We start from the raw sequence: 18,614 nt of genomic DNA, 5'->3' as shown, positions 1-18,614 counted from the left end.
GTCGGCTTGACCTGCCATAACAATATACCATAAACAAGGTGGCTTAAACAAAGGAAATTAGTCTTCTTATTGTTCTGGAGCCTGGGAAGTCCTAGATCAAGGTGCCAGCCTATTTGCTTCCTGATGAGGGTCCAAGCTTGAAGATGAAGGAGGGAGGAGAAGAAAAAGGAGGAAGAAAGTCATTCTTATAAGGACACTAACTCCATAAAGGCCCTGTGGGGTTGGGGCTTTAACATTTGAATTTTGGGGGACACAAACATTCAGTTCCATAGCAAGGCAAAAATCTTTGTGTGAGGTTCCCTGACCTTTACTTTTTGACTCTCTTTTTGATTCTCATTCCTTGACAAAGTGAGAATCTACTCAATATTTTTAAATGAATAAAAGTGTTTTTCATCTTTTATTGTTAAAATAATTGAGAATGTTTTCTTACGAACTTTAATGTTAACACATTGTCTGATTATCTCGTAGGCTGATTGAATCAAGTTTGGGAAGCATTGCCACAAAGTTTAACTTCTTCATTCACAACCTTGCTCAGTTGCGTTTTTCTGGTCTTCCTTCCAATGATGAGCCCATCCTTTCATTTTCACCCAAAACATACTCCTTTAGACAAGATGGTCGAATCAAAGAAGTCTCTGTTTTCACTTACCATAAGAAGTACAACCCAGATAAACATTATGTAAGTTTGGTTCTGTATCTGTAGACACTCATGCGTGCATTATTTTTGTCCTTTCCTACTTCCTTCACTGACTCTGCTAAAGTTCAAGCATTTGTTCTTTTCATACTTCTTTCTTCCATGGATGGTCCAAAAATTAATAAGTATACTTGGAGCATCCCTAATTGTTTTTTGGTGTTTATTTCTTGGTAAATTTGCTCCAGAAGCATGAAGGACAAACGATACTCTTCTTTTCAGAGACAAGACTGAAAGGGTGGTGCTATTTTGCTTTTCTCCTTCCTTATCTTCGTTTTTAATTTCAAAGGTAAACCTTGCTCAGTGTAACAAACTCAACCAATATAGAAGCACGTAAAGTAAAAATCTAAGTTCTCATTCCACTCTCCAGGGATGATTGTAAAACATGTACATAAAGTTGGGTTTTTTGAACAAAAACAGGATCTTTAGTGTGCTCCCCCCGCCCCAAATAGTATAGCATTATCATCTTTTTTGCTGTTATTTTTGTGCTAATATTTTTGTTGGATAACTTTACAGCACTGTCAGCCTTTAAATTTTTGACAAATTGCTAGAATTTAAAAGTGACTTCACTATTTTGATTTTTACCTATTCTTAGTAAATTTTTATGTTTACTGAGTATTTTAGGATACCATTTAACTGAATAGTCCATTCTTTCCCCCCAGTGATTTATAATGCCACCTTTAAATAAAGTAAGTTTATATCCCTGAATTTATTTCTGGTCTTCTGCAGATATATCTGACTCTCTGTGCACCAGCATTTTACTCTTTAAGTACTTTATAATATATTGATAGTGTAAATATCCAGTAAGACATGTTTTCCCCCATCTCCCAGTCACCCTAAGTTTTGCCTTCTCATTTGCTCTCATAAATGAATTAACGTAATATTTTCACTGAAAATGCACTACACTTACAAATTTGGAAGGACATTTATATTTAACCCTAGAAATAGAATGACTTTCACATTCCAGTTCTTATTTATTTAGACAATAGTTAAGAAGGTTACTCTTAGAATGTAATTAGATATGCTATAAATACCTTGACTTTTATATTTGCTGTTTCCTGTTGGTGACATATATATTGCAAAGTGAAAAGCACTTGGTACATATAATGGTCAAGCTGAAAACTGTCTATCAAGAAAGGTTATATTATAAATCTAATGTGTCAGGGGTGTGATTTCTTTTCAGATTTACGTAGTCCGAATTTTGAGGGAAGGACAGCTTGAGCCATCATTTGTGTTCCGGACATTTGATGAGTTTCAGGAACTTCACAATAAGCTCAGTATTATTTTTCCACTTTGGAAGTTACCAGGGTATGTTCTCATCCTTGTACATTAATCTTGTTTTATAGGAAACAATTTCTTTTTTTTTTTTTTTTTAAACATCTTTATTGGGGTATAATTGCTTTACAATGGTGTGTTAGTTTCTGCTTTACAACAAAGTGAATCAGCTATACATATACATATGTTCCCATATGTCTTCACTCTTGCGTCTCCCTCGGAAACAATTTCTTTATTACCAAGTATAGGTCAAAAGCTTTGTGTTAAGCTAGTGTAAGATACTGTACTATGGACCGTGTGCAGCTAATTTTCCTTTGTATCACAAGAGCCTGACACAGTACTAGACATAAGGAACTGAGTTTTTCTTGAATGAATGATTAAGATCTTAAACTTAAAATATGTTTAAGTTTACATGTTTGTGTAAACTTCTAGCTTTCTTTTTTTTTTAAACTTCTAGCTTTCTAAATCACTGCAGGAATAATCTATTACGGCCATACTGAGCTCCTCTGAAAAACAATAAACTGAGGCACTGATCACTAATCAAAATGTTAGTGTTTAGGTTTGTATTTGATACCCTTTGGAAACCTTCCATTTTTAAGGTAGCTAATGACCAGTAGATGTCCTGTGTTGAATTGCTCCCATTCTTCTCAAGATTAGATTTTGAAAATGAGGCAGCAAAGTGGGTATCAGAGTTTATTTCCATGTGCAGTCTCATTTCACCACTGCCACCAAAATAAGCAGAGTTAAGATGAACTTGATTTGAGCCCTGTGGCATTTGTGGATTTTACTGGTATCAATGATAGCTGTGGCTGATTGAATAATGATTATTTTGGAGGATAAGATCTGCAAATTTGTGAATGATTAATCTTGAGTAGAAATAAGTAGAAAATAAGTAGGAAATAAGTAATACCTATGCATATTAGCAATGTACGTTTTGTACCAAGCATATTAGCAATGTACGTTTTGTACCAAGGTCATAAAAGGATAATCTATACTTGAACTGTTTCGTCTCTAGTACTTGGAAAAGAAATCCAAAAATAACTTTATAGTGAATTAAGACTCCACTTTGTATTTAAAGAATATTTCTAAGTATTATACTTGATTCTATAAGTTCTCCCAGATGAAATAATTTAAATTCCACTCCTTTTTTTCTTTTGTAGCTTTCCTAATAGGATGGTTCTAGGGAGAACACACATAAAAGATGTAGCAGCCAAAAGAAAAATTGAGTTAAACAGTTATTTACAGAGTTTGATGAGTGCTTCAACGGATGTAGCAGAGGTGACTATCCTAACTGAAAAATAACAACATACTTTTTTCTGTGCTGCATAGTATTTAAATTAATGAGTCTTTTTTTTCCCTCTTCCACCTTAGTGTGATCTTGTTTGTACCTTTTTCCACCCTTTACTTCGTGATGAGAAAGCTGAAGGAGTAGCTAGGTCTGCCGGTGAGAATATTTTTCTCTTTATTGATAATTCATGACTTCCCTATGACCTGCAAGTCTGTAACTTCTCGATGGATGTGGTAGAGTGACAGTGGGGTTACTGTCTGTAAACAGTGAGAATGAGAGGAGGGTATTCTTTCTAAGCTAGTTGATTTCTGGATAAACATAATTTTCCTAATGGAGTGTGATTACTAAAGAAGTGTGTATCAATGTTCTACCAGGTTCTTACCTTCTTTTCTCCAACACGTGATGGTCCTGGAATTAGAGCAAAAACTTTTGTTGCAGCTTGAACCACTGCAAGCAACATAAAATAAAGATGAACATATTTATATTTTCAGATGCAGGTTCCTTCAGTCCTACTCCAGGCCAAATAGGAGGAGCAGTGAAATTATCTGTCTCTTACCGAAATGGCACTCTTTTCATCATGGTGATGCACATCAAAGATCTTGTGAGTGATTACAAATAATGATGATTGTAGAGGAAACCTATACCTTGGTAGGAAACATTACTGTTAAGGGAATGCTTTTCTTTATAGGTTACTGAAGATGGGGCTGACCCAAATCCATATGTCAAGACATACCTACTTCCAGATACCCACAAAACATCCAAACGTAAAACCAAAATTTCACGAAAAACTAGGAATCCGACATTCAATGAAATGGTAAGTTAAAATAATTTCTAAAAATTTCCTAGATTTGTTGTTTTAAGATTTTTAATTTTAAGCACTTTAAATTAAAATTTTTTAGCTATCAGTAGCTGAACTATTTATTGTACTAGTAAGGCAAACCACTAGCAGTCCAATGGTATTTAACAAAATGATGCAGAATTGAACCTTTGATCATAGATCCTTAGGCTTTAAAAAGATCTTAGGGGCCATTATTCAACTACCCTTCTAGTGCTTAAACCCTTTCAAAAAGTGGATGTCTAATCTGTGCTGAAATACTTCCAGGCCATCCAGTTTGTTTTGGGCAGCTCCAACTCTCAGATCATTTTCTTTACTGAGCTGAAATCTTCACTCCCTCTAGTTTGCGCCTGTATGCTCAGTTGTACCTCTTGGAACCACACAAATGCCCTGTTCTTCCTTCTACATGGCAGCCCTTGAGATAACTGAAGTTCAAATGCCCTTCCTCTTTATTCTGTTGAAGCATCTTCAGGACCTTTACCTTGGTTTGATAGGAGGTAGTTTCAAAATCATCCTCCTTCTAATTTGTCTTAGTCTGTCAACAACTCTTGTAAAATAGAGTGATCTGAACTGAAAGCAGTAAGCGAAACATCAGCTGAATAGTGGGGAGCAGAACTGTGACTTTGCTGAGCCACTCATGGTCAACTTACAAATTTACTAATCTATTAAAATGCGCCAACCCTTAGTCAACTACTAGTTTGGGATAATAACCACATTATTTGTGTACATTAACATTATATCCACACAAAAATGTCTGGATAGAGATTTGGAAGCTAATAATTCTGAAGTTTCATCAAGGTTATAAATTTATTAAAACCACAGAATACCCTTTCAGCCCTTTTTAAAAGCATATAAAATGTTTGGAGAAGACCAATTGGTATTATTCTCAAAAAGTAGTAGAGGCTTTTCTTCTAGTTAGTGTTATACTTTCAAGAAACTGAAATGTGGTCATTTTTTTAGTTCTTTTAGTCAAACAGTGAGAACTAGATTAAGGAGATGTTGCTCAGAAGTTATGGTGAGCCTTTCTTGAAAAGAAAAAAATTGTGTTGCATGCAGTGTTTGAAAGAGAATAACCTTACAACACTCCAGATTTGCTATAAACTACATTTGTAATTGGTGATTTTGCACTGAATTATGGATAATCAGAAATTATCACTTCATGGTATATAAAATCCAACAAAGACAACAAAAGGAAATTTTAGTCCCTCACTTTCTGTAAAATAGTTACAATTACACTATCCCAACTTGCTTCCTTCTACTCTCTTTTTCTTCCATTCTCTTCCTTCCATTTCTCTTTTAAAGATGATCTATTAAATTATCTTAAGGCAGGCTGCCATGTAATTTTCCTTCCCCATACCTCCATTTCAGAAAAACCATGTTTTTAGTTTTTAGCTAATAATAATTTTCTGCTTTGTGCATTCCTGTCAGACACTCAGAGGAATGATAATACAATCCAAGACTCCTGAAATACAAAATGTGCATCTAAAGTATGAGACATATTCTACCAGATATGTCATAATCAATGTCATTAGTTGTAGTCACTCTTTGACTAATAATCTCACTTATGTTTTTATGTAAAATAATCCTAGAAACCGGACAAATAAATAATTTGTAATCTGCTGTTTCTTTTTGCCTTTGCTATAGCTTGTGTACAGTGGATATAGCAAAGAAACCCTAAGACAGAGAGAACTTCAGCTAAGTGTACTCAGTGCAGAATCTCTGCGGGAGAATTTTTTCTTGGGTGGAATAACCCTGCCTTTGAAAGATTTCAACTTAAGCAAAGAGACAGTTAAGTGGTATCAGCTGACTGCAGCAACCTATTTGTAAGCTAGTGAATTTCTGAGCTTTGGAAGCAAGAATAGTTATAAACATGTGCAGACACACGTGAACTTTGTATAATATTTTTATACTGGACAGAAATTATAAAGTAAATGTACTTGCTGCATTTCAACACATCTGTTGGACCAACAGTTACTTAACTTTTATGAATTTGTTGACTCCATTGCTGTTTTAGAGTCATTGTATAGAATGCTGTAAATCCTAAACTTAATATATAATAAGTCCTGAAAAAGACTTTGAGTTGGTGAAGGAGTTAATCCTTTCTTGAGTAATAGCTTTAGTGTGGTCTGATAGTATTGTCAGTTCAACCATCTATTTTGCATTGTTTCTTACACAGACATAGCATGTTTGTTTTCCTGTTTTGCACCTTTTACAGCCTTTACCACTGTGTATGTTCACAAACACCAAAGGAGAGGAAAGGTGCAGGGTGTTACCATAAAATGCAGCTGCTATTCACAGGGCTGAAAAGCAAAGCACAAATAATAAATAGTTATGTTAAGAACTACTAAGTAGTTTATAGAAGTAGGGGAAAATAACATTGCTTTTTATTATTCATGTCTTTAAAACCTTTTTCAGAATAAGTGCCAATCACTGAAGTTGTAAATAATGGTGCCTTAACTTCATATGCTTCTCTGGCACTTCATTCTGAGTTTTTTCCTGACTTAATAGTAAGTAGTTTTGACTCCCTTTTTATTAAAGACAAGAAATTAATGTAAATTTACTAATGCTTTTCCCACAGATAGATCATTTTCTGTACTTCAGATGTGTGACTTATTAGTTATTTAAACATCAGCCATTTGTTTTATGTTTTCGTTGCCCAGTAACTGAATGAGATTAATCAACATAGATGTACACTATATTCCATCATTCCATTATAATCCTACATATATTCTCAGGAGGGTGAACTGAAGTTTGGTAATTTTACCTCCATATATCTATACTCCACCCCTCATTAAATGAGAGAAAATATTCCCTCAAGTGTCCATTCCTGTTCGGTAGAAGAACTCCACGAGTAGGGCAGACTCTTCACAAGAGGCCCAGGACAAGAACTCTAGGGTCCAGACTAAATTTTAATGTAGACCTTTATGGCACAGTTTGTCTTGTACACTGTCTTACTTACCTTTGTAAACATTTTACATTCGCATGAATTACTTTCCTTAATATATGAGATTTAGAATCATAAGGGACATGATTGAAATCATTCTATAGTAACCATTAAGAACAGGGTTCACTTTTATTATTCATTCAACTTCACACATAATTTTGTGTTTAGTTTGGATAAATAGGTATATATAAAATTAATTCTCATGGCTAGAATAGGAATTCACTTTTAAGTGGTAAGAGACTGTAGCAATCTAGTTGCTGTGAGATAACTGACAAAATATTCAATGAAAAATACCAAGAAAGGAAGGACAATCTCCGATTCAGTTGCCCAGAACAGAATTTTTATAAACTGTGCAAATGTTTAATGTAAATGGTGATACCTGCAGAGCAGACAAAGAAGAGTTGAGAATGTATCAGTGGGACAGGTTAAAAAAAAAACTTGAAATTTTTGGTGCCTAACACTAATGGTCCACTTGTAGGAAACCCCGTATGATATATGAATGTCTTTTTTTATATTAAAATGTGTTGTCTATTTAATAAGTTAATTAAAAGGCAGATCAAAACACCGCTGTTTATTTGCTTTTTCCACATACAGTTAACATTTCCTTAAAGTGTGTAAGTAGCTTTGCAAATGTGAAGAAGTACTAGATATTTTCACTTGTTTTTAAGACCTAATTCCATTCCATGAATTGTCACTTAGCCACTGTTAAAAAAAAAAAAAGAAAAAAAAGTACTGTCTTGGTAAAAGGTCACTGTTACTTGGACTCATTGTATACTGCCTGTTTGCAATCTGTTATAGCAGTGTCTTTTATACAAATAGTAGAGTTAGAAAATGTGATGTCACTTTCAATTACAAGAAATATGGACTTTTTAACCAAAAATGTATATTACACACTCTGTATAGTTAACCAGAGTTCAAAACAAGTGGTAATCTTTCTCTTAATTTAACTCATTATGTGCCTTCTTTGGTCATTAAAAAAACACACGTTAAATATATTTTAAATATAAGTTATTTCTTTGTGAATGCTAATCTTCAGCCCTTACCAAAAACAAACAAAAAATGACAGAGGCGCCTCTTTGCACTACTTACTCTCAGTAAATTTTTAAATGGTTTTTTAAAACACTTTTTAAAGCTTGCATTAAAGTAAATCTGAGACAAAAGTTTAAACAAACTAGCCAAGACACTAATTTTTATGTATAATCACAGTGTTTTATACCTGTCTTTACTGAGTAAAAATAGTTATGCCTAAGTCGTACACCAAAAGAATTTTTTACCCTCGCAGTGTTTTGGGATTTGAAAATAATGGTTTACTCGAAGAACCTATTATTTTCTCTACTGAGGAACCCAATGTAGAACTTGCACTGATGTTTTTATTACTGCCTTTATAAGAATCTGTAGGTATCTAAATGTTAAGGCATGTATGATCTTTGATAAAGTATTCTTTTATCTTTTCAAATTAATGTTGTGTAAAAGTTTCAATATCTTGCCTTAAATTGGTTGACTGTTCTTTCTAGGATTCATGTGGCATTTAAAAAAGAAAACATTAAATTTGATACTTAGACTTCAGATCAAAAAGGAATCAAGCCCCACTACCATAATCCACGGATTTACTTACATGCTGTTTGACTAGCAATACAAATATGAATAAATATGGCAGTTAGTCTCATCTGTAAGAACCAAATACTTTAATTATGTTAAGGTAGTTAATAAAGATGTATAATATTTTTATTAATACCTTGAATATATTCAGTGGATTGAATGTGACTTCATAACTGTACTACAATTGTATTAAAATATTTCTGGAACAAAGGAACTCTGCTATCATTTCTTTTTTTTTTTAAGATTTTTTTTTTGATGTGGACCATTTTTAAAGTCTTTATGGAATTTGTTACATTATTGCTTCTGTTTTATGTTTTGGTTTTTTGGCCGCGAGGCATGTGGGATCTTGGCTCCCTGACCAGGGATCAAACCCACACCTCCTGCGTTGGAAGGCAAAGTCTTAACCACTGGACCACCAGGGAAGTCCCCATGCTATGATTTCTTTCCTCATCCACATATTAACATTTTTGGTTCAAAACTCTGGTATGAGCTCACTGTTGCTATTCTTTGCATCCAACCCAGGAGTTTATTAGATTCAGATAATCCTGAATTTCAGAACTGGCCTGTGATCTGCCCCTAAAAATGTCCAAATAGAGTGTCTGACTTCTAAGTGTGGTTCGTGGAAGGTCTGGATTGCCACTTTGTTAGAGCCCCATCACCATTTCATAGAAGTGAAATGCTTCTGTGAGTATGGTCCCTGGCCTTTGGTAATTTACTTAAATATTAAGTATGTCTATAGCATGGCTATTACTATACTATCTTCAGAACAGAGAATGTAGATTCTTAATACCATACCTCCATCCTGGAATGATACCAGTGAGGTTGTGGTTCTCTGATCCTAGAGATAACATGTAAAAGGGCCAGAGACCATGAAAGAGCAATAACTTAATTAGAGCCAGTTTCTTTGGTTGATAAACTCAGTTTGTGTCAGAAACAAAACAATTTTATTTTACCCTTACTGTGTTGAAACACATTATCACGCAAATTTTAGACAAAGTTAGACAACAGTATAATGAACTCCATGAATGAATCCTGTCACACACCTTCAATAATTATTACCTTAGGGCTAATTTTGTTTGATCTATATTAATGATGATGTGCCTAGGTGTAGATATCTTTTTTTTTTTCTATTTAGGATTCTTAAGTCTATGGATCAGTTAACTTTCTTCAGTTCTGAATAATTTATTGTGACTTCTTTTCCAATTCACTACTTCTCTCTTCAACTGTTTAACCCATTCATTGAGTTTTTAATTTGGGTTATTGTATTTTTCACTTCTATTTGGTTTTTATTGGTTTGTTTATTTGAATCATGATCCAGAAAAGACACAAGACTGCCAGGATCAATGTGGAAAGAATAGTTCTTTTTCAACAAATGGGGCTGAGACAATTAGATAACCACATGCAAAAAAGTGAAATAGGACTCTTACAACATATACAAAAATTAATTCAAAATGGATCAAAGACCTAAACATAACTAAAATTATAAAATTCTTAGAAGAAAACATAAGTGTACATCTTTGTAACCTAGAATTAGACAGGGTTTCTTATGTCACAAAAAGCACAAGCAACAAAAGAAAAATAGATTGGTTTTCATCAAAATTACAAACTGCATCAAGGACACTATTAATAAAGTAAAAAGACAACTCACAGAATTGGAGAGAATATTCACATATACCTGATAAGGACCTGGTATCTGGAATACATAAAGCACTCTTAAAATTCAAGAGAAAGCAAACTCAATTTTTAAATGGGCAAAGGACTTTTGAACAGATGTTTTTCCAGAATGGCCGACAATCACATGAAAAGATGCTCAATATCTCAGTCATTAGGGAAATACAAAACTACATTGAGATACCAATTCACACCCACTAGGATAGCTAGAATTTAAAAAGTTACGTGTTTGTGAGGATGTGGAGAAATTGGTGCCCTCATACACTGCTGGTAGGAATGTAAAATGGTGCCAGCTGCTGTGGAAAACACTGGCAGTTCTCAAAAAGTTAAACATAGCTTCCCCAGTGGTGCAGTGGTTAAGAATCCACCTGCCAACGCAGGGGACACGGGTTCGACCCCCTGGTCCGGGAAGATCCTACATGCCGCGGAGCAACTAATTCCGTGTGCCACAACTACTGAGCCTGTGCTCTACAGCCCGTGAGCTACAACTACTGGAGCCCACGTGCCACAATTACTGAAGCCTGCGCGCGTAGAGCCTGTGCTCAACCACAAGAGAAGCCACTGCAATGAGAAGCCCGCGCACTGCAAGGAAGAGTAGCCCCCACTCGCCGCAACTAGAGAAAGCCCGCGCGCAGCAACGAAGACCCAACGCAGCCAAAAATAAATACATACATATATACATACATACATACAAATATAGTTACCCCTATGACCCCAGCAATTCATATGGTATGTAATCTCCAAGAGAACTGAAAACAGGTACTCAAATACTTGTGCACAAATGTTCATAGCAGCATTATTCATAGTGGTCAAAAAGTAGAAACAAGCCAAATATCCAACAACTGATGAATGGATAAAACAAAATGTTATATCCCTATGATGAAATATTATTCAGCCATTAAAAGATATGGAGCATTGATACATAACTACAATATGGATGAACCTTGAAAACATGCTAATGGAAGAAACAACATATAAAAAGCCACATACTGTATGATTTAATTTATATGAAAAGTCCAGAATAGGCAAATCCAAGGAGACAAAGCAGATTAGTGGTTGCCAGGGACTGTGGGGGACGGGATACTGAAGAGTGATTGCTTAAAGAACAGAAAGCTTTTTTTAGATTTATTTTTTATTGAAGTATAGTTGAATTACAATGTTGTTATTGATGTACAGCAAAGTGACTCAGTTATACATATATATATACATTCTTTTTCATATTCTTTTCCATTATAGTTTATCACAGGATATTGACTATAGTTCCCTGTGCTATACAGTAGGACCTTGTTGTTTATCCATTCTATATATACCAGTTTGCATCTGTTAATCCCAAACTCCCACTCCTATCCTCCCCCTTGGCAGCCACCAGTCTATTCTCTGTGTCCCTGATTCTGTTTCATAGGTTAATTTGTGTCATATTTTAGATTCCACATATAAGTGATATCATATGGTATTTGTCTAGAATAGAAAGCTTTTTTTAAAAAAATTATTTTTTTTTGTGGCTGCGTTGGGTCTTCGTTGCTGCGCGCTGGCTCTTCTCTGGTTGCAGCGAGCGGGGTCTACTCTTCGTTGCGGTGTGCGGGCTTCTCATTGCGGTGGCTTCTCTTGTTGTGGAGCACAGGCTCTAGGTGCGCAGGCTTCAGTAGCTGTAGCACACGGGCTCTAGAGCGCAGACTCAGTAGTTGTGGCGCACGGGCTTAGTTGCTCTGCGGCATGTGGGATCCTCCCGGACCAGGGCTTGAACTCGCGTCCCCTGCATTGGCAGGTGGATTCTTAACCACTGTGCCACCAGGGAAGCCCAGAAAGCTTTTTAGTGAAAATTCCTGGAATTAGTGGTGATGGTTGCACAACACTGTAAATGTGCTAAAAAGCACTGGATTATACACTTTAAAATGGTTACTCTAGTGGATTTTATGGTATGTGAATTTTACCTCAATAAAATGTTTAGAAGCTCATACGATCAATTTTTAGAAACCATTTGATCATGGAACCTCTGCCTTTAATAAATGTGTTAACACTGACTTTTTTTAGATAGTGAAATTATAATTTCCCCTTTTTTGTCTTTGAAAAATCAGAAGGTTTTAATTAACAAGTTCTCCAAAAAGCATGCCACATTTAAAGGCAATAGAAGGTAAATATCATTTGATTAAAATTTATACACATCATATTTTATCTTTATTATTGCTGAATATACAAACATGGCCAGATAAAGAATTGAAAACTAGTGGAGGGCTTAAACATGACTAAAACAAACAAAAAACCCTGAAACAATAGTTATAATTCCTATACCATGAATAAATATTTGAGTTCCTATATCCTTATTAGAAAAATTGTATGGTCTTTTTTTTTTTTTTTTTTTTTTTTTTTTTTTGTATGGTCTTTTTAACAACTGATTTTTTTTAAACGAGAGTGGTATTCTCAAAACAATCCAATACTAGTATTGGTTATATCACAGATATCCTTCAAATCATTCTACTACAGGACATAAGTGTGATAAGTTAGCGGGCTGAGGGCAAATCATTCTGGCAATGCTTGAGTACTCAAAAACCTCATGTATAAATAAGAAAGTGATTTGATCCAAATCACACACAGATGTATGGTAATCCAGGTCTAGATTGCCAAATCTTACTCTTCCCACTATGCCTCCTGAAATAAAGTTTGTAGTCTACACATCTTCATGAGGAAAAAATTACTTCTTTAGATTCATTCTTTAAAAATATTATTGACTGCCTAGTTAGGCACTGTTCTTGGTGCTGGAGGTGAAAGCAATGAACAATCTAAGAGTTCACATTTATTGGAGGCAGACAACCAAACAAGCAACTAGAAAGGAAAAATGAAAGCACAAAAACAAACATACAGATCAATGGAACAGAACAGAGAGCCCAGAAATAAACCCACACACCTACAGTCAATTAATCTTCGACAAAGGAGGGAAGAATATACAATGGAGAAGAGTCTCTTCAGCAAGTGGTGCTGGGAAAGCTGGACAGCTGCATGTAAATGAATGAAGTTAGAATACACCCTCACACCGTACACAAAAGTAAATTCAAAATGGCTTAAAGACTTAATATCAGACATGACACCATAAAACTCCCCAGAAGAGAACATACGCAAAACATTCTCTGACATAAATCATAGCAATATTTTCTTAGGTCAGTCTCCCAAGGCAATAGAAATAAACAAATGGGACCTCATCAAACATAAGCTTTTGCATAGCAAAGGAAACCATAAACCAAATCAACCAAAGACAACCTATGGGAGAAAATATTTGCAAATGATGCAGCCGACACGGGCTTAATTTCCAAAATATACAAACAGCTCATACAACTCTAACGAAAACAAACAGTCCAATCAAAAAATGGGCAGAAGACCTAAACAGACATTTCTCCAAAGAAGACATACAGATGGCCAATAGGCACATGAAAAGATGCTCAACACCGCTAATTATTAAAGAAATGCATATTAAAACTATTAAGTATCACTTCACATCGGTTAGAATAGCCATCATCAAAAAGTCTACAAATAATACATGCTGGAGAGGGTGCGGAGAAAAGGGATTCCTCCCACACTGTTGATAGGAATGTAAATTGGTGCAGCCACTATGGAAAACAGGATGGAGGTTCCTTAAAAAATTAAAAATAGAGTTACCATATGATCAGCAATCCCACTCCTGGTCATATATCTGGAAAAGACAAAAGCTCTAACTTGGAAAGATACACACATCCTAATGTTCATAGTGGCACTATTTACAGTAGCCAAGACATGGAAGCAACCTAAGTGTCCATCAACAGATGAACAGATAAAGATGTTTTTGTATCTATATATATATATCTATATATGCAATCGAATGTTAGCCATAAAGAATGAAATAATGCCATTTCAGCAACATGGATGGACCCAGAGATTATCATACTAAGTCAGACAGAAAGACAAATATTATATGGTATCACTTTTATGTGGAATCTAAAAAATAGTACAAATGAACTTATTTACAAAACAGAAACACTCACAGACATGAAAACAAACATGGTTACCAATAGCGAAGGCAGAGGGAAGGAGTATGGGATTTTAAAAATAAATAAAGGAAAATGACAGACTATATGTTATGAGGATAATCAATAGGATACTGTGTTGGGAGGGAAAAGAACTACTTTAAAGGGAATGGTTTTCCTCAGGGAGGGCCTCATTGAGATGACAGAGGCCAGGATCTGACTTCTCTGTAGTCAGTGACCCCTCCCCTGAAAGATTAGGAAAGAAATGTTACTCTTGGCTAGGCGGCAGCCACTACCATTACTTCCAATGTAGCACTCATCACCATGGTATTGTACCTGCGAATTTTTTGTATGTATGTATTTTCTGGCTCCGCAGCGCAGCTTGTGAGATCTTAGTTCCACGACCAGTTACCAAACCCAGGCCCTTGGCAGTGAGGGGGCGGTGTCCTAACCACTGGACCACCAGGGAATTCCCCCATGTGAATGTTTTAAGGGCAGGGACAGACTCTGAGGTATCCAGTGCCAAGGCAAGGCCTGGCACTGGTGAGTGGATAAACAATTGTGTAGGGCTGAACTTCTGACGCCCAAATTCGCTGGGCGGCGGGGGCGCAGATAACGGCCTTCTTTAAGGGCGGGGACCAAGTCTACTAATCTCTGCAGCCATATCTGTTCCATTCGCACTCCCAGTCCGGCATCCGAACCTGAACAACCTCGACGCAAGCAGCACTTCTAACGAGCCCACAGCCCAGGCTGGAGGCGGACTCTTTTTCCCCTTTCTCTAGTCTAGCACCGCCTCAAACACCGATGCATGCCGGGATGTGTAGTCCACGTTGAAGTGCTTTTCGGGATATGTAGTCACGCGGTCGCCGGGAAACACGCAGCGCAGCTCCGCCTCCTGCCGGCGAGGAAGCGAAGACGTGTGAGGTCACTTCCGGCGTGCAGGGTAGCTTCCTTCGGCGCTCCCACCCTCTCTCTCTTTTTTGCTACCGCACCGCCGCCATCATGGGCCGTATGCATGCTCCCGGGTAAGCTCGGGTTTGTGAACGGGTTGCTAGGGCTGGGCCCGGGAATGGGGGGGAAAGAGGGACTGTGGGCAGCGGGTCGAGGGGGTTAGGTTCTGGGCTGCTGTGGCAGGGATTTTCTCACCCCGAAACTGCTTCTCTCCCCAGGAAGGGCCTGTCCCAGTCGGCTCTACCCTACCGCCGCAGCGTCCCCACTGTAAGTAGCGCGCGGGGACCGGGGAGAGGCCGGGAGGGGGTGCCATTCGTTGCTTGGGGGAAGCGGCGCGGGGATGGGAACCACGTGTGCATAAGGAGCGCGATTTTTTTGTTTTTTTGTTTTTTTTTGCGGTACGCGGGCCTCTCACTGCTGCGGTCTCTCCCGTTGCGGAGCACAGGCTCCGGAACTGCAGGCTCAGCGGCCATGGCTTACGGGCCCAGCCGCTCCGCGGTATGTGGAATTCTCCCGGACCGGGGCACGAACCCGTGTCCCCTGCACCGGCAGGCGGACTCCCAAGCACTGCGCCACTAGGGAAGCCCAGGAGCGCGGTTTTGAAGGTGGAGGGGACCGCTGTGTTTCGGTTCCATCTCTGGTTTCTCGTCTTAAAGCCGCTTTCTTTACCATAAACAGTGGCTGAAGCTGACGTCTGACGACGTGAAGGAGCAGATCTACAAATTGGCCAAGAAGGGCCTGACTCCCTCGCAAATAGGTGAGTGTTTTTGTTTAATGCAGCCCCTTCCGCTTGCCCTCGTGTAACCTGCTGAAGAAGACTCGGGGCAAACGTCTCACACGTGGCTTGAAAATCTTTTGCTCGTTTTCCTTGCTTTACTGTTGATGATGACCGAGGCCTAGTCTTCATTTGCTGAACTCTCAGGTTCTTACTTGGAAGGCGGTAAAGTGAGTAAAATGTGTTCCAAAATTTAATGAGTATTTTCTTTGGCCTAGGCACTCTCCTAGGTGCATGGTTCTAAGCACTTTACATATGCTGACGTTGTTTAATTCTGACAGCCGTACTTTCAAATAAATACTAGTTTTCTTTATCTTAAGTTGAGGCACTGAGGCACACTGCAGCTGTGTAACACGCACCAAATCACACAGGTGTTAATGGAGGAATTGGGATTGGCTACTCAGAGTGCTCTTCACTTTCTCACAGTTAGATGTGGTTTGAACCTCAGCTGTGTGTGACTTTGTGCAAATGGCTTCATTCAGTGAATGTTTGCCTGCTATGTGATTCTGGATCCTGAGAATAAAGTAATCAAAAAAAGGGCAACTTGGTCTTCTGGAGTTTACAGACTAGTGGAGGTATTGCACACAATAGGAGATACATAATAAATAGACTGTCAAGTAGTCAGATGGTGCTGTTTTGAAGAATCTCCTTGATTCCTTTGGTGGCCTGTAATGCAACAGCTGACTATGATGATGGTCTTACAACATTCGCAGTTTCCACCACAAGGGTTTTCCTTAGTGTTGGGTAAACCTTCCTTGGCTGTCTGAGTGAGCTTTGCATGCAGTCTAATGTCGGTGTCTGATGTATAAAAGTAAGCCTTGTTTTACAGATGGGAAACTTGGAAAGTGACTTGGTCTCAGAGCCTTGACGTCACATGCTTCAATTTGTATGTTTGGTGTGGGAATTTGTATTATTCCCTTTTCAGGTGTAATCCTGAGAGACTCACATGGTGTTGCACAAGTACGTTTTGTGACAGGCAATAAAATCTTGAGAATTCTTAAGTCCAAAGGACTTGCTCCTGATCTTCCTGAGGATCTCTATCATTTAATTAAGAAAGCTGTTGCTGTTCGAAAGCATCTCGAGAGAAACAGAAAGGTAAGAGAAGAGGACTACTTGTTCTAATTCATTTCAGTAAAATATAATGCATGTGATTTGAATTATCCAGGGTGGGTTAGGGCACAAACAAATCACACTGTTTGCTTTGAAATAAAAGTTCCAGGGTGGGTTAGGGCACAAACAAATCACACTGTTTGCTTTGAAATAAAAGTTCCACCGGGAGAGATTTGCAGGGGGAGCTTTGGCTCCATAAATTCCCTTAAGGACTTAATCTAGCCACATGAACCCTAGCCTGTGGTTCTGTTAAGGGACACTGGGTAACTTCTCATTAAAGTACGTGGTGTCTATATATTCTACTGTTAAAATAATGTTTAGTTTTGAGTGGTTTTCCTGAATTCTGTCTATTTTTAGGATAAAGATGCCAAATTCCGTCTGATTCTGATTGAGAGCCGTATTCACCGATTGGCTCGATATTACAAGACCAAACGAGTCCTCCCCCCCAATTGGAAATAGTAAGTATTGACCCCTTTTGTTAACAAGAACAGGAGTTGGTCAGATATTAAATAGTAATAATTATAGTAAAAGGCCTGACAGTAAATGTTTTAGACTGTGGCTCTATGGTCAACTACTCTTTCAACTCTGATTATAGCAAGAAACCAGCCATAGACAATACATAAACAGGTGGACATGGCTGTGTTCCATTGAAACTTTTTACAAAGACAAAGGGCCATAATTCTGTAGACCACTGATTTAGAACACAAGCAAGCCCTTTGAATCGCTTCTAGATTGTGGGTAAAGTTTCAGTTCTTACCTCTGCTCCCAGGTGCTTATGTTGTCTTAATTTTTGCATAGATAGCTCACTATAATGACTAATTTCCAGACATTTGGAGTTTCCACCAGAAAGGTATTTCCTTATGTTGGCCAGTTCTTCTTCGGATGTCTGAGTGATCATCTTCATATTATGCTTGATCATAATGAACTGATTCAGGAACTGAGCTGTTGGTGCATTTATATATTTGGGGTTTATTTTAGCTGTTAGGAAATAGCTCTCGTAGTTTTTGGAGATTCTTGGAATGAATATGGAGGACTTTTATTAATCTAGCTCTTCTCATCCCCCCCCCCCCTTTTTATTCCTTTTCAGCGAGTCATCCACAGCCTCTGCCCTGGTTGCATAAAATTGTATGTTGTACTCAAGCAATAAAATCATTGTTTAACTAGAAACATGTTTTGTATTTCTTTCCCTAAAAAAATTCAGTGGTTTGTGTGTTTATCTTTTGTGACGTGGATGTGTGTTAGCAGAATTAGAACTGGGTGATTCCACAGGGAGCAATGAGATAGCATCTATCCGTTACATCCCTTCACTGCTCAAACTAGTTGAGCAGTTTATAACTTCATGGTGATTTCTGTGTACAAAGTGGGTAGGTATTGGAAGAGACTAGGAGGTGGTGACTTGCTGTTTTGATGTCATGGCAAAAATGTTTCTAAGTAATTTTGATACATTTGATGTATTTGAGGTAGATCTGTGATGTTATCTACATTG

The 18,614-nt window shown here is 37.5% G+C and overlaps 2 protein-coding genes across 2 annotated transcripts in view; both read left to right on the top strand.

Annotated features, from left to right (window-relative positions):
• The window catches only part of PIK3C2A (phosphatidylinositol-4-phosphate 3-kinase catalytic subunit type 2 alpha), a 106,724-nt gene extending 97,881 nt beyond the window's left edge, over positions 1-8,843 (top strand). The window contains exons 27-33 of the mRNA XM_032641584.1: positions 469-676; positions 1,872-1,996; positions 3,124-3,241; positions 3,335-3,407; positions 3,743-3,852; positions 3,940-4,065; positions 5,731-8,843. Coding sequence (XP_032497475.1) covers positions 469-676; positions 1,872-1,996; positions 3,124-3,241; positions 3,335-3,407; positions 3,743-3,852; positions 3,940-4,065; positions 5,731-5,913 — 943 coding nt within the window. The 3' untranslated portion in view covers positions 5,914-8,843. The remainder of the gene's footprint in view (positions 1-468; positions 677-1,871; positions 1,997-3,123; positions 3,242-3,334; positions 3,408-3,742; positions 3,853-3,939; positions 4,066-5,730) is intronic.
• Positions 8,844-15,202: 6,359 nt separating this feature from the next.
• RPS13 (ribosomal protein S13) lies at positions 15,203-18,295 on the top strand. Its single transcript, XM_032641593.1, has 6 exons — positions 15,203-15,317; positions 15,462-15,510; positions 15,922-16,000; positions 16,944-17,113; positions 17,486-17,586; positions 18,216-18,295. The coding sequence occupies exons 1-6, from the start codon at positions 15,295-15,297 to the stop codon at positions 18,247-18,249; spliced, it is 456 nt and encodes a 151-aa protein (XP_032497484.1). The 5' UTR covers positions 15,203-15,294; the 3' UTR covers positions 18,250-18,295.
• Positions 18,296-18,614: the final 319 nt, after the last annotated feature.

Source organism: Phocoena sinus, chromosome 8, assembly GCF_008692025.1.
Source record: "Phocoena sinus isolate mPhoSin1 chromosome 8, mPhoSin1.pri, whole genome shotgun sequence".
Classification (NCBI taxonomy): Eukaryota; Metazoa; Chordata; class Mammalia; order Artiodactyla; family Phocoenidae; genus Phocoena; species Phocoena sinus.
The sequence above is the reverse complement of the archived record's forward strand: the minus strand, read 5'-3'. Positions and strand labels throughout refer to the sequence as shown.

Bases quoted from the DNA above. Each gene is read 5' to 3' on its own strand.
- RPS13 (XM_032641593.1), top strand. From the start codon at position 15,295: ATGGGCCGTATGCATGCTCCCGG. The intron at 15,318-15,461 runs GTAAGCTCGGGT...TTCTCTCCCCAG, and splicing joins GGCCGTATGCATGCTCCCGG to GAAGGGCCTGTCCCAGTCGG. The intron at 17,114-17,485 runs GTAAGAGAAGAG...GTCTATTTTTAG, and splicing joins ATCTCGAGAGAAACAGAAAG to GATAAAGATGCCAAATTCCG.